The sequence below is a fragment of the Cariama cristata genome, unplaced genomic scaffold (assembly GCF_000690535.1).
Source record: "Cariama cristata isolate BGI_N322 unplaced genomic scaffold, ASM69053v1 scaffold9843, whole genome shotgun sequence".
Taxonomy (NCBI): domain Eukaryota; kingdom Metazoa; phylum Chordata; class Aves; order Cariamiformes; family Cariamidae; genus Cariama; species Cariama cristata.
The window spans coordinates 45,867-61,271 of NW_009608923.1; the positions used below are offsets into that span (position 1 = coordinate 45,867).

At 41.4% G+C, this 15,405-nt stretch overlaps 1 protein-coding gene across 1 annotated transcript in view; it reads right to left on the bottom strand.

Annotated features, from left to right (window-relative positions):
* Positions 1-14,918, bottom strand: part of GRIA1 (glutamate receptor, ionotropic, AMPA 1) — a 45,342-nt gene extending 30,424 nt beyond the window's left edge. Inside the window, exons 1-6 of the mRNA XM_009697341.1 lie at positions 14,758-14,918; positions 13,459-13,626; positions 9,681-9,785; positions 7,436-7,546; positions 6,291-6,497; positions 4,773-5,143 (exon numbers count right to left, since the gene is read on the bottom strand). Of these exons, the coding sequence (XP_009695643.1) occupies positions 4,773-5,143; positions 6,291-6,497; positions 7,436-7,546; positions 9,681-9,785; positions 13,459-13,626; positions 14,758-14,913 (1,118 nt within the window). The 5' untranslated portion in view covers positions 14,914-14,918. The remainder of the gene's footprint in view (positions 1-4,772; positions 5,144-6,290; positions 6,498-7,435; positions 7,547-9,680; positions 9,786-13,458; positions 13,627-14,757) is intronic.
* Between the last annotated feature and the right edge of the window lie 487 nt (positions 14,919-15,405).

A 15,405-nucleotide genomic window follows, 5' to 3' on the forward strand; every position in this document is an offset into this window, starting at 1 on the left:
TAAGCAATTTCAAGCTATGTTGTCCAGGTATTGTGACATGATACCCTATCGTGTCATGATAGGACTATGCATTTCCCTTCTACTCATGGTATGTTTTGATCTGATCCCAAAATATATGTGTTTTGTTTCCACAACACAGTATAAAGAGAGCCACCATGAAGCTGGGTTTATTTTTGGAGACCTCTGTTTAATTTTCCTCTGGCAGGGCACAAAGGATGGCTGCATTTACTGGGTGATACTGTGTGATATTTATCCTTCTGTCAAACTCCAGTGGGGAAAACAGTCCTATAGTCACTCAGCTGAGAGAAACTGTGTATATTCTATCTCAAAAGGAAGAATAAATGCCTTTCTGGAAGATCCATTTTAGCCAAATGTATTTCATTTTAGTCAAACATAAGTTTTCTGAGTCACAGGAAGAGTAACTGGATTAAATTTAATAGTCTCCAATATAGAGGAAGTCTCTTTTGGACTCAAACCATATGAAGCAACACATTTTGCGATAACAAAAAATAGAAAATCAAGCTAGGAAGCTGACAAGAGAAATACATATTTTACTCTCTGCTTTTTAAACCTTTTCATAACAATCAAATAATTTATTTTGTAGAAAATCATGGGGTAGATGAAAATTTCAGATGCCTCGTTTTGCTGCAGAGGAGGTCGGGAAGTCCAGACATCCTCTCGGTCTCCTTTTCAAAGGCCTCGGGTCCATCCTGAGGGAGGAACAGCAGCAAGGTGCTGGATGTTAGCGAGGTCCCACTCTCCACAGCTGCTACACACTGGGGTTATTTTGAGCTCTGAAGACAATTTATCAAATTACATTTCTGAAAAATGGTACAATATGAGTCATATTTACTTCACATTTCTCTTGCTGCAGGCTCTCGCTATTGGCTGCGGGATATTTATTACGGATGCCTGCTCTGAGAATCTCCTTTCTGGGTCTGTATTTCACATTTAATGAGTGCTTTTGCAATTTCATGACTATTTTCTCAAGTTAAGGTGGCACTTTGCAAAGCCTAATGGTTTATGGCCTGTTTCAGACTTCACTGATTTCTGCCCGTCACTATGTACATGAAACTACTCACAACTCCAAAATGTTGCTTCTCCCCCATTCTGCTGTGTATCAGCCAGTACTTTGAAAGCACAGACTTTAAGGGTAACGACAGGGACCATCTCACCTCAACCAGGACAAATTAGTCCATGTGGTAGCGACTGAACCATATCCAGTGGGGCCACTGGTCAGTGATGGTGCAGAAGGGGGACAGCATGCTCCAGTGGGAAATGTCCAAGAGCTCACAGCCTCCTTTGGTTGAAGCTATGTACCTACGATAGAGTCTTTCCATTTAAGGCTTAGCAGGGATGGATTCCTTGCTCATGCCCATGTTGCAGCATCCAAAGGCACAACATAGACTGCCACCGGCTCCAGCTGAGACTCTCCACGACTGGTTACTGCCTGGCCTTTGTCACGCTCATCCAGTCTATGCCTAGATATGAAGGCTTCAGAGCTTCAAGGACACCAGTCAGCCTCATGCCCAGCAGCCTCACTCCTTGGGAGATGAGGCTATGGGCACATAACCCACCGTGATGCTCTGTCTTGGCCATTCGCAGGTCTTCAAATTCATAGTGTATCTTTAAAGTGCTTTGTAGGTTGTGACCAGCATACTTTAAAGCCTGATTAAAGTTCTGGCTAGTAAGACTGTCCTTAAAAAGGACACCACTTTCCTTCAAAAGCCAATTTTTTTCTCTGTGGGGGACTGAAGTTCCCTGGGGCCTGGTCTGAGACTGAGGAACACACATTTGCAAGAGCAAGGAGCTGCTGCAAACCTCACCACCTGCTGTGCTGAGTGATGTGTCTGTGGTTTTGATCTTACATTTTTTTATGATAAATACATAGTGGCATATGCACTTAAAACAAGCATGCTCTGGAAAAAAAACAAAACAACAAACCTCCAGACAAATTTCCCCTACTCCTTCCCAAAACAAAACTGAAATAAACAACCCAAAACCTCTACAAAAACAAAATACACCCCTGCATTTGCTCCTTTCTGCTGGGGAGAGAATGACAGAACAGATGTATAACAGAAGCTATTTCTGTTGGTTAATACATTACTGGGGAGATGCTGAGAGATTGTAGTGATAAGTTTAGAAGCAACCATATAGGAAATATATTGGAATAGAGCAGATCCCCACCTGCCCACAATGTCGCTCTACCAAGCATTCATTCCTAAGTGATGTGTCACAGAAAGCCTGCACTAGGTTTGTGTGAAAAATGCATGTGAAATACAGAGTGCGCTCAGAGCCTTTCTGTACAACAACATCCTACGGAAATTCTCACTCTTCTGCTTCCTCCTTGCTTTCACATTTCATAGAAATGTTCCCCTCTGCTTGCAACCATCTTAAGGAGCTGTACTCAGAGTACTGGGAGTTATAAGAATTCCCATATTTCATTTCTCAGATTTTCTGTTCTTGCAAATATTTGTAGTCAGAAAGTGCTCTTGTGCTCCATGGGAAAATATTAATTTCAATGACACTGTAATTTTCATTATCAGGATGATCAAATTAATAACATTAAAATAACAATGACAGAATCATTCTCATTTCCCATTTCAAAGCAAAATAAAACAACACTTTGAAATGGTGATTCAAGGCATGTTGTTTAGCTAGAGCAAATCTTGTTGTTTGAATCAAAACCACTTATCTTTTCTTGACACTTTTTATTAAAGATGTTTCCAAATTTTCTATTCTGCAAAGTCTCAGCTTTTCACCTCTCCATGCACCTCCTTGGAACAGAAACTGGCTATTGTTCCCAAAGGAAGATATTTGCTTTCCTAAATAAGAATAATGACGACAAGAACAACAAGAATGAAATCACAGCAACCTGATCCTAACGCATGGGGCTGTGTTACAAGACAGCGATAAAGTTGAAATTCCCTCTGCTGGGAAGACTTTCTGAACGCTCTGCCTGGACTCCTAGTAATCAATGATGAGATGATAAAACATATTCATAAAAGCTGTCACTACCAAAGTGCCCTGCAGGCTCTTATTTCCTCGCTATCTCAAGCTCATTAATATTTGGACAAATTAGGATCCAATAGCCAACAAACTGCTGCCTGGCCTCCCCCTGCCATCCCACGGGAGCTGTGCTGAGCTGCGCAGAGTTATCTCCGCTTGCCAATGGAGCTGTACCTCCTTCTCGTCCCCTGAGCTTTGATGCCATCGCAGCATGCAGGAAATTAGCTTCCGCCTACTGTGTTCACCCACAAGACATGTATCTGAGGTAAAATTTCCTTTGAAGAGAAGGGAGACAAAGACCCAGAAAGGAAGGATGGGGAAAAAAGAAAACAAAAGGCCTCTTTGCTGTCTGCTTTTGTCAAAGCATCACTTCAGATGTCACCATGGCATGTAAATGCAGAAAATTCATATACTGCCTGTAAATCCATTCTTGTGACTGGCAGTACCTCTGGTTTGAGTCAAACCTGGCCAAAAATGTTCTTAGCCTAAACTGGGACAAGTGTGCCTCTCAGAGCTGTGGAGAGGGTGAACGACAGCTGTGTCCTGCAGCATCTAGCAGCATTGGTGCTTGACCTGTCCACATGCTTTCCCTCCAGCCAACATCCAGAGCAGATCTCTTGGGAGTGATGGGTACATACAATCCACATCTCAAGCCACAGCTTGTGAACCCTTTTTCAGCCTCACAAACCCTAAGTACATTTGCCTCGGACACAAGACATTGGAGGTGTCAAAAACCTTATCCCTGGCTCACCTCTGATCCTGCCTCATGTGAATATACACATACCACAAGAAAGCTCCCTCAGTTATTACAGACATTACTTACTGGACATGTAATTTGTGCAAATAAGGAAGAAAATCTATCAAAGCCCTGCTTGTAGCTATTTGGTTCCTATGCTTTTAGTTCTTTTTCTTTTCTTTCTGAATGCCTTTGTATGAACAAGGTGTTGAGAAGATATGTGTATCATGGGCTCCTGCAATAGGCAAAATCTCAGTAACAATGCGTGTGTGAATATAGCTCTGAAAAATGAAGGAGGTATTTCCAGACATTATTTACAAATAAGTCTCTGCTTGTGTCTCTATCACAGATTTACATCTTCTGCATTTCATGCAGTTTTCCCGCCACCTTATATTGTGTCAGCTTTTCCAAGAAAAATTATCTAAAATTAATCCAAGGGTCATTCACCAAAAACTCCCTTTAGGAACCCTTTGGACTTTGGGTCCTACTGAACTTTTAGGCAGCAGAACTATTGACTGAAATGGGAACCAGAACGAAAATACAGTACTTCTCTGACCTTTCTAAAGGCCAATAAAACCACTTGGTGTGCTCCACAATGTTTGACACAGACCACATAACCTTTCACTGGGCACCTACTGTATTATTTCTCCCTACTTTACTGCAATTTTATAGCTTCCCTATAATGCTAGAATGATCCTGTTTCTAACAGCAACAAAATAAATGACTGACAAAAATTGATTGCAATTGGGTTGCTTTAGAAAATGTTGTTTGCATTTCTGTAAATTCCCTCAAAAGAACTCCCCAGGATAAATTTAGAATGGTATTTTTATGGCCTCAAGTTTGAGGTCCCAAGTTCATGGTTGTGAGACCTGTGAATCCTTGGATCCTTTCTGAATCTGTAACTGATTCACAAAACTACACTATGGTTCAGGAAAGAAGGTCAAAGAAGAACCTGTTCAACTCCAAAGCATGCAGAAGGATTAAACCACGTGAACTGCAAGAAGGTTTCTTGGGGAAGGCAACCCACCTTGGAGAAATATCACATCCTTGCTGCATGAAAGCTCCTAGGGAGAACCAGAGACTGTTGAATATCCCAAACTCATTCGTCTGGTCGTTGGCCGGCTGGTCCCGTCCTTCCTCAAATTCCTCAGTGTGCCACTCATAAGGGCTGAAGCGACTCACCAGGAAGAGGACAACACTCACCCCAATGTAGGCAAAAACAATGCACATCCATATCTCGTAAGCCAAAGGATCCAGAAAGGAAAAAACTCCTGGTTTGGACTTCTGAGGTTTTTTTATCATGATAGAGATACCTAAGCTCATGAACGGTTTGGAAAAGTCTATAACTTCTTCTCGAACCAGAGTGATGGTTAATGGTGCCACAGCCACATCCGCCCTCTGAAAAGGAGAGACAGAAAAGAGATTTGCATTCTGGGGATAAAATATACCTCCTAACTCCAGTTTATGTTCCCTTGATCTCTGTTTACCCCTGCTATCTCAGAAGAAATCAGACAAAACCAACTGCAAGAGAAATGTTAAAAAGGAGCAGCCCATAATATTGGTGGATTATTCCCATTTTAGCCCTACTGATTACCAGTTCTGTTTTGAAATCACAGCATTTTCTTTTTGCAGCCACCTAGCTCTTCTTGTCTGATTTATCCACTGATGTCACAGTCTGATGCAGATGATTTTTGCTAAAAGAGCATTATCATACAGACATCAAAAGAGGCAAGGAAAGGCCAATTGCCTGAAAAAGGATGCCAGGATGTTTACTTCCATCAGGAACTGCTTTTTGATTACATAACTGATGCAGGAGAAGAGGAAAAATGTTCCAGTGACACTGATGTGCACTCTCCACTTATTTTACAATCAGTCTTGAAAATGGAAAGGGAAATGCATTGAAATGGCTGTCGGCATATACTGTGGAGCTACCAGCAGGAGACAGATCATCCCCCGCTCCAACAGTGACACAGAGACTTGGGCACTGATGCTCCCTATGCTAATTTCCCCTTTCCCTTCAAGGGAAAATTAGACCCCTCTGAAGGATGACCTAAACACCACAGGTTGTGAACTACCAGACTGGACCAAGTTTAGAAGTGTAGAGTGCAGGTGTGTATCTGAGATGATGGAAATGAGCGGCTAGACGGAAAGCAGTCTAGTCCTGCCGTTCACTAGTCATATGCAAAGTGTTTGAAATCTTACCCTTCTTTCATCCTGCCATTATCATGCAAATATAAAACAGAGTAAAATTTGGAGATTCTACCCATGGGAAAGTTTGACCTTTCAATACTTGTTCTTCCAAAAATGGAAAGAAAAACAGTCTTGAAACTGTTGAAAGGAAACATTTTGACATTTCCATAGGCACAAAATGTGCTGTCCCTCCCTAAATTAAATTGTTTTACTTGGGCTGATTATTTGCATTATCAGAGCTGCAGTCCTCAAGACAGCTCAGGCTGACAGAAGGCAGGGATCCTTCTTACTCTAGGGCTTGAATGCGTTCGCAAGTACGAAGAGCTAAAGACAACGGATGAGGTTGGAAACTCACCCCATAAACAAGTTCTCCCACCATGCCGTTCCATGTTTTTGTGTCAGGGTCTCGGGCTCCGTACTTCCCATCTCTGACAATCTCCAGCCTGTAGTGGTAGCCAACATGCTTCGCAATCTCAGCAGCGAGCTCCACACAGTAGCCTTCATACCTCTCATTGCCTTCAAACTGGTTGGCGTTCTTCTTGAGCATCACATATGGGTCTTCCTGTCACAGAGAAGACCAATATTGAGCCACACTCCACATTTTAGAGATGCATATCAGGGGCTCAGACTAGAGCCCAGTGTGCAGCTTCTGGTCCCTTTGCAAAGGGCACAGTCAACACACACTGGGCTTCTTTTAGAAGGTAAGGAGTGTGATTTTTGTTGTGGCATTTTCTATTTATTCAGGCAGAATCTGTGTGCAGCTTCTGCAGTGATGGACCTGAGAGGAATGGAGTCGCTGGGGGAATCTGGGCAACAAACCTTTCAGTGCAGTTCTGCAAGGGATATTTAGTGCATCTGAGCTGTGAATTTTTGAAGTCACGTCTGCCTATGCAGGCACAGGCAGAATCAAATCTGCTGGGCAAGAGAGAGCCTTGAGATGTTTAACTCAGTTTGGGTATTGTGTCTTCTCTGTAGACTCACAGTAAGCATTCAACAAACAAGTTAGTAAAATTTCATGTTTCTGCAGGGTAAGCGTATACAATGACAGAATACATGATACCATACATTATGGGGTACCTATTATTCCTTCATGATTACAGTGGAGATTTGTTTTTAAAGCTATGATTCAGCCTCTCTGCACAATACAGCGTATCCTTCCCAAAATTACAGCCCCCATTCTGTGGGCTAAATACAAAGCACAGGTATAATGTTTCTAATTTACCTATGCTGATGCCTCTACTATCTTGTCATAATCTTTTGTATTTTCTACACTTAAGCATGAGAGCTCTTTAATACCTATTTAATTAGCCACAGCAATTTTCAGATACCTTTATGGACCCGGCAGGAAACAGTAAGTGCTGTTATTATTATTATTATTATTGTTATTGCTATTATAAAAATGACATAGTACAAAGGAGGGCACACGAGGGGGGAAGAGGGAGTCTGCACATCAAGGAGATGGGAGACAAGGAGAGCTGGGATAGACGTCACAGTACTTACTAGGATAGTTGTGACTATGTAAGTCCTGTTCTGGAGGCTTGTGGACTCATTGCCACTTTGAGTATCTATGGCTGCTGGAACCAGCTTCTCATCTTCATTCCAATAACCAATCTGCCGAATACAAACCCAGGATATCTCATTGATATCTCTTTGTACTATTAACCAAGATAAGGTAACAGAGTCATCCAAGCAGAATCAGCTCTTTCTGTATGTTCCCACCCAACTAGAGATCTCCTCTCCTGATTCTTGATGTCTTTTGCTGGGGGGAGCAGGAACTTCCCCATCCCACCAGGCCTCCAGCCTGAAAATAATGTGCATGATACACTACAGTAGCAGAGTTCTTGTATGCATGTAAAAACATTTAGCACACGGTACTGGGGGATTATTGCCATTCCCTGCCTCATCCCTATGCCAAGAGTTCACATTTCCCCCGTGTGACTTCTGAACACTTTTCTAATGGTGAACAGGCCTGCGGCATGTCCAGATGCTACAGGGTGATAAAATGCTATCCTGCACTGAATGCCTGCATGAACATGGGTCTGACTCTTAGGACATGTTGAGACAACAGGACATAAAAATCAAGTGAGAAAAAAACCCCAACCCTGGACAGTGTCAAAAAGTTTGGGGTTATGAATAAACTGAACAGTTGTAATGGGAAGAACTCTCATGTTAAGTTGTGCTGATTAATCATCGGGGATTTGGGCTGACCTATCACTGCTTGCAGGTAAAGCAGAGTGCCATCAAGTATCACTAGGAAGATCATTATTGAGGTTATCCACTTTGAGGGCTTGATTTTATAAGAGGTTTTCCATCTCCTCATGTATGAAGTTGTCTGAGCTCTGCTCATGCGAAAACAATTTCTTATCACAGTAAATGGGAAAGGGTATTAACATGTGGCACGACCAGGAGCTGGCTGATGGGAGATTAGAGATCATAACAGCTCAGGAAAAAAAAATCTATGCAGGCTTCAAATCTCTCTTCAATGCACAGACAAAAAGAAAGGAGAGTGAGGAAAGAGCTTCCAAAGTTCTGCCCTAGGGCAACATAAATAGAGACACGTATGTTTGTTTTGTATCTCTAACCTGGTGGATCTAAAATACAATACGCATTGTGGCAGTGACATACGTCTTCCAAACAAATATCATTTCTGTCAGTAAATACACAGCAAAATCAAGACGTTTAGCCATTCCATTTCTTCTCCTCTAGACTCTCTCCAGATTGTCAACTTCTTGAGGTTCAGAGCCTCAAACTGGACATAATACTGCATTTGTCCTCTTATCAATACCACGTAGAGGAGGAAGACCACTTTGTATGTCTTCAAAATGACACTTACTTCTCAATAAGAAATTTGCCTTTTTTTGCTTGACTGTGGTGGACTCTGATATTATAACGGTTGCTCTCAGGTGTAAGTATGAACTGGGGATAGAGGCTGTAAATGTAGAACTTTCGCTATTTGTAGTTTTTCTTAGTTTCAAACAAGTATTTTATTTTTCAGGGGATTGAGGGAGTGCAGAGGGATTCCAGTGAATGCTCCATTCCAAAATATTTAGTAGCTCTCCTTTTTCAACAGAATAACCGAGTTATTCTTTGTTCTTCAAATATGTAGTAGCTAAAGTGGGACATAAGCACATGGGGTCAGGTTTTCAAAGGGATTAGTGTTTCAAGGGCTTGGCACTCGTGAACAAGGCCAGATTTTTCTAAGTGCCTGGGATACAGAAAGAGATCAAGACTCCAGAACAGCACAAATGTCTGTGTAACTATCAGGACACAGTTAGTGGTAAAGTACTTGTAACTTCAAGGAGAGCAGAATTAGGTCAACATAAAGGGTTCACCTACACTTCACTACACAGTTTCTGCCTGGCTCATCCTTGCCTCATCCTTGGAAAAGAAAAGTGGAAGAGCACAAAACAGACAGTCCTGTAGCTGGGCCTGAGCGAATGTCACCTGCCAATAGCAAGGCTGAGTCAGCCAAGCTTTTACAATCCTGGAAATCCCTGCCCCATAGCGGAGATGCCCTTGTTGCTCCTAATAACTTGCTCCCTTGCATATGTTGGGTTTTTTTAGTAATATACCATGAGTTCTCCCTAGTGTTTGGCTTTGTTCAGGCAGAGAGCTGGGAATGCATTCGTGGTGACTCCACATGCAAGCTTTCATGGACAGAAATGTCTTTTGAGACCTAGCCACACCGTAACTTGAACACTGGGCTGGTGCCTGACACAGGATCTCAGGTCGCTCTCTACTTTACCTTTCTGATCCCATCATGTTTCATCTCAATCACATGGAGGGTGTAGTTGGTCCTCCGTCCCTTCTCGTTAAACTGAACGTTGCCAGACAATCCTTCAAAACGGACCTTAAAGACATAAATATCAATGAGGAAAGCAAATTGGTCAGCATCTCACACGGTGGTGATTCGGCAGTAGTCAGAGAGGAGGGGAAGAAGGATGGAGAGTGCAGTCACGTCACTCAGATCCATGCAGGGGAGACAGGACATCTATCCGACACTAGGCTTTCACTTAGGTTCACTCTCTACAGCATGCCTGGCCATATGCATAGCCATTCTCTTAACCTACTTCTTCTTTTAAAAACCCTTTCTCTTAAAACTTAGTGGTCTATTACGGAGCTCAGCGATGCATAAGACCTAGATCACACGTGTGAGTTCATCAACTCTTGGGATGTGACAGTGAGCTAAATCAGCTCTGAACTCCTTGGGTTTTGTGGTTTTTTGTATTTTCTAAATCTGACCTGGAGTCAGGATTTGGTAAAGAATTTGTCAGTTCAAATCAAGAACTGTATTGGAGGAAATATGAAACCGTGGCCACAGTTCCCAGCTGCCATCTTTTGATAGAGAGGAGTTTATCAGTTAACAAGCAAATTTAATTACCTCTGCACCAGCCTAATAAAACCTGACAATTTAGTATTGTAAATGAAATTTGTATAGGAAACTTTGAATCATAAATCTCTGCTGATAACACTGCCAAACTGAAGAGCATTGCTCACATCACATCTCATATCCTTAACTTCTCTCAACATGGCCATTTGACTTGCTGCAAAAATGCCCAGCCTAGCATGGAGAAGGGCTTCCGACTGGAGTCACATACAGTGTGTGTGGACCAGGCAGCAGGGACCAGGAACATGGGAAAAGGAGTGCAAATTTTGGTCTCTATAGAGACCACCTGGGGAACTGCACTGGATTGTGAATTAAAGGTTTGTTCTCAGCCTTTCTGCTTGCTTTGGACAAATCAGTTGTCCTTGCAACTGAAGTCTTCCCACATGCAAAATGGGAACATGTATTTAGCAGTCATTTTAAGGACTCTGAGATCCTCAGAATAAAGACCCATGGTGAAAAAATGAGGACATATCATTACGGAGGAAACCTGCTGCTAATCTGCTTAAATTGTGTTTGTTTTTCAGCTATTATCACAAAGGTTTGTCACGAAAATGAACATCTGCCAGTATTTTCTGAAGCTCCTTCACGTCAAGAGGTATTCCTGGTGACATTTGGAGAAACATGCTTTTCTCTTCTCACGAGACACGACATGCCCATAAAAGATAGATGCACTGGAAAAGCACCGTTGTCTTAAGCATTCCCAAGTCTGCTTTTTTCATGGCCCCTTTGGTTTTCTTTTCAGGTTTTGACCAACTCTGAAGCTCAGGTCACAGGTGCTTGTGCTTTGTAGCTTTACATACACTAAAAGGCAGGTGTACAGCATCAATTTCTTCTATCTGAATGAATGAAATTTTAATCCTGTGATATCCATGTGGCACTGAAATGGGAAAAGGGATCTCTGCCATCCATGCTGAAGGATGCAGCACAACTGTTCGATCATTTACCATCCCCTGAGACTCGCTGAATCACTACAAAATACAGTGAGGACTGGTTTCAACAGTGCTAAACACCAGTAAAGTCAACTGGAGACATGGAGCATTTAAGCACATTTGTGTGTAAGACATGTGCATGTGTCTCCTTGCTGGGAGAACTGGAGCAGAAGGATGTTATTGTGTCCTTCTGGTTTACAGAGTTAGTCAGTGGTTAGGGACTAGCTACCTGCTTCTTAGATGTGGTAACCAAATGGCATTAACAAAAAAATCTGTCAAAAATTATCAGAATCTTTTCAAAGTATAACTGAAACCCCAGTGTATTGGTTTAAAGTAATACTTTCTGAGCATTTTCCTGGACAAAAAAGTAATTCTGTTTAATAAAAGCATACATTTTGCCAAAATGTGTTAGATCTCTGTTTTTGAAAAATTGCAGAATGTTTCAAATTGCTTTTCTTCTTTGCTCCTGCCATCCATGACTCCTTCCTACACTAAACAGAAATAAGGCAATTCAAGAGCTTATTCCAGACATTTGAGTAGAAATAAGTAGAGAAACTTTTTGCTTTTAAACAGCTTATAAAATTTAGGCATTAGCAAATGGGAGGTGAAGAGAAAGCATACTGTGAATAGCTGTAAGAATTGCCCTAATTTTCAGTCTTTATAGAAAGGATAACTCAAACCTTCAATCTAATCATAAGTTCTTCTATTTGCATCTGCCTCTTTCTTGCTACAACACTAAATGCTGGATGATTACTAAATTCATAGTTAAAATTTCCCTAGGAGACTTCTTCCCCTGCATGTTTCAGAGCTTTGTATTTTGACCATCACAACTGAACTGGTCAAACCCTCTTAAAATTATAATTTTTCAATGGTAAATAAACAACTTTTGCAAATGGCTCTTCATGTTCTTTGCCCAAAGTCACTACAGTTGAAAAATTAAGACTTTTGAAATTGTTTTAATGAAGAGATGAGGAAACTTCAGAGGAGATTTTCCAACAATCCCGAAATTGTATTTTCTAGCTGTCTAATTTTGATATCCTCTTCTCAAAATTCAATAAAGGAAAATGCTTGAGAACCTATTGCTCATCAGAAGACTTGCAAGTATTTCATGTTTATTAGGTAACCGATCTCCCTAATGCATCAAGGAGGCTGATTTTATTATAAGGGTTTGGAGAAGCTATGACAGTGATTTGCCCAAGGTCATACAGAAAGTCAGTGACAGGCTTGGGAACAAACTGAATCCAAGCAATAAAATCAAATCAGATGCAAGATTTGGTTTTAAAGGAATTGTTGTTTACCAGTAAGCAAAAAACAAATCAAAACAAAATACCTGGGGAAATTTATATATGATGCAAATTAACCAAATTAATTTTATTCCTCTTGCCTTCTTCACAGTTAAGGAAAGAAGCTGGAATAAGCTATATTTGGATAACACTGAACTAGCAGTATTTGCAAGGAATCCATCTATTTTTGCCTGAAAAAGTAAAATGCTAGAAATGAATGTCAGTCTTGAAATTTAATGAAATTTTAAAATATTCTACCTTTCTTAGTCTTTGATAAGAGTGTATTCTTTTTCTCTCTTGCTGCAAGTTTCATGTAGTATTTTTGTTTATTCAAAGATCTAAATTTTTATGCAGGATGAAAAAGTAAGATTATCAGCTTTAAGGAACAAACTATCTAAATGGCTGTTATTAAGACTTTTGCGAATCCTCACAGTATGAAACAAGCTATAATCTGGGCTTTGAGAACATTTTGATGACAGTCAACACATAAGACAAAATTCACATGGTTTCAAGCTTCATTAGCAGTCTGGAACTGAAGCTGAGTTCACACAGAGTCGAAGGATCTGCAAAAAATACAGTCTGAGCAGCAAAAAATATGGTCTGACCTGCAAAAAATATAGTCTCTCTTGGGAATGGGAAGACAAAAATAGGGACCCATGATTTTATGGGATAGTATTTTGGCTTTTCCATCCCAGGAGTTCAACAGACATCAGAGGAGGCAAGGACAGATCGGATGGTACCAGGAAAAGCAGTTTGCTGGATGCACCCCTGAAGTCTTTAGAAGACCTGGCTCTAATCTGGAAGGATCAGTTCCTCACCCCAAACTATTTGTTTGAGCATTTCTGCTGCTAATCACCCCTCTTTCCCCACCCACAGGCTATGTTCAGCCGTCCTTCCAGTGGACACATTGTTTGGGTTTCAAACCTGCTGCAGCGCTCTTTGGATGTCGATGCCTTGTCCCCAGGGCACGGCTGGGTTGGCAAGGCAGTCCCCGGCATTGCCACGACGGGAGATGTCGATCCGCTGCCTCCGCAGGTTCTGAAATGCCTCAGCCATCACCCGGACCCCGTCGTATGTTAGAGCCGACGTGTACTAGAAAGAGAAGAGAGTCATACATTACCTGTTACGGTGAGCTGACCTCAGACGTGCTATGCTGGTTTGCCTCATGGTAACTTTTCAGATTATTTGCTCTGTTTTCATCCTTCCATCTACGAAGTTCAACAGCCTCTTTCTCCCTGTAATCACTACTGTCCCGTTGACTTGTAAAAGTTGGTGCCTTCTCTCCCAGAAGACAGGGGAGTGAAGGAGACGCTCCTGATGTGCATTCAGATTGCACTTGCTGAAGAGGACTTGGTCTTAAAAGCCATTCACCTGTTATCCAAGTCTTTGTGTTTAATTAGAACCATTGACCTGAAGTTTCAAGGAATACATTATACAGTGTGAATGTGTGATACGTGAAATCAAGTGACAAGTGACTCTTTCTGGTCAGAGGTGGAGACCTGAAAACTCTACTTCAACGTGCAAAATTTCTGCAAAAGATGAGTTTATTCAAGCAGAAGCTTGCACAGAAACCAGTGTAAAACTCTTGGCATGAACAGTAACTATTAGAGTTAGTTCCTTTTCCTATGATCACCTACTGATTTATTTGTTTGCAACTTTCTTAAAGTAATATTTCCAAAGTTGACATTTCTATTGCTGAGTGTTTGTCACAAGTGTATTTGTTTTCAAATGTCAGATGATAGAAAAAAACCTCAACTCTCTCCTCCGCCCGCCCTTCTACAGCTTCAGGGTCTTCTGTGTTAGGAATTAAAATATATTTCCCCTCTGTTGTACACACTGATTTGAAACGCTCAGAAAGAACATCTGGAAAGACTTTATTACCACCAGATATCTAGTAAACAAGTCAAAGGTTAAGGAGTTAATGAGGCTTTTTCTTTTTTATATACTGAACATTATGAGATGTTTAATCCTTAGTTTAGAAGAGAATAAAAACTGGGAGACTGAGTGAATACACTAACTTGTGTATTTCTTAGCAGGCAGCAACTACGGCCTAGTAAAATTTAGATAATGTTGAGGTACCTGGAATAGATAATGTTCATAATTATATTAACTGACAGGTTTTCAGAGCGAGATGAGAGAGCTCTGCGTGATCACAAAGAGGTAAGCAGAACTTGAACCGAGCCAAATGGACCCTAAATTAAATGGGTTTTTTATACCACTTGCCTTTGGCCTCTTCCAGTCCACACGAGGATGCTCCCTGGCATCATTATTCCTCCACTGCTGCATGATCCTGGCGGGAACAGCATCCGTGTAATTCACCAACTGGAAGCCAGTTACGTTAGCTCCGCTCTCCTTGAATTTGGTCAGGTCAATATCCATGAATCCCTAGTGCAGGAGAGAAACAGGAGAAGCTCATCAGACGAACACATCTCTGGATGGGTAAGAGGAATCCTGCCTATCTGTGAATATGGCAGCCAGTTTAGGACAAATCTCTGCCCTCTGCAAGGTAAGGTCCAATTCAAGAGAGGCACCACTTGCCTGACCATGAGGTGAACTTGCCTTTCTTACAGGGTCTGAGCTGGACATATCCTGCAGTTTCCACCCAGGGAGACCAATAGTCATATTAGTAACAGCTCATTTGCAAGAAAGCTAGCAGACTAACAGAAAAATATATCCTGAATAATGCTTGGAAGAAACTAATAAAATTCTCAAAATATATTAGAAAGAATTATTCACCCAGCTCTAACTTCTATGCACTCAGTCACCAATGGATAGGCTACCTCTTTTCAAATTACAGTTTGCAGGGAAAAACAAATCCTAAACAATGAACTTTCAGCAGATCAAGAAGTGAGTGGTTGGTCAGCTTGTCAA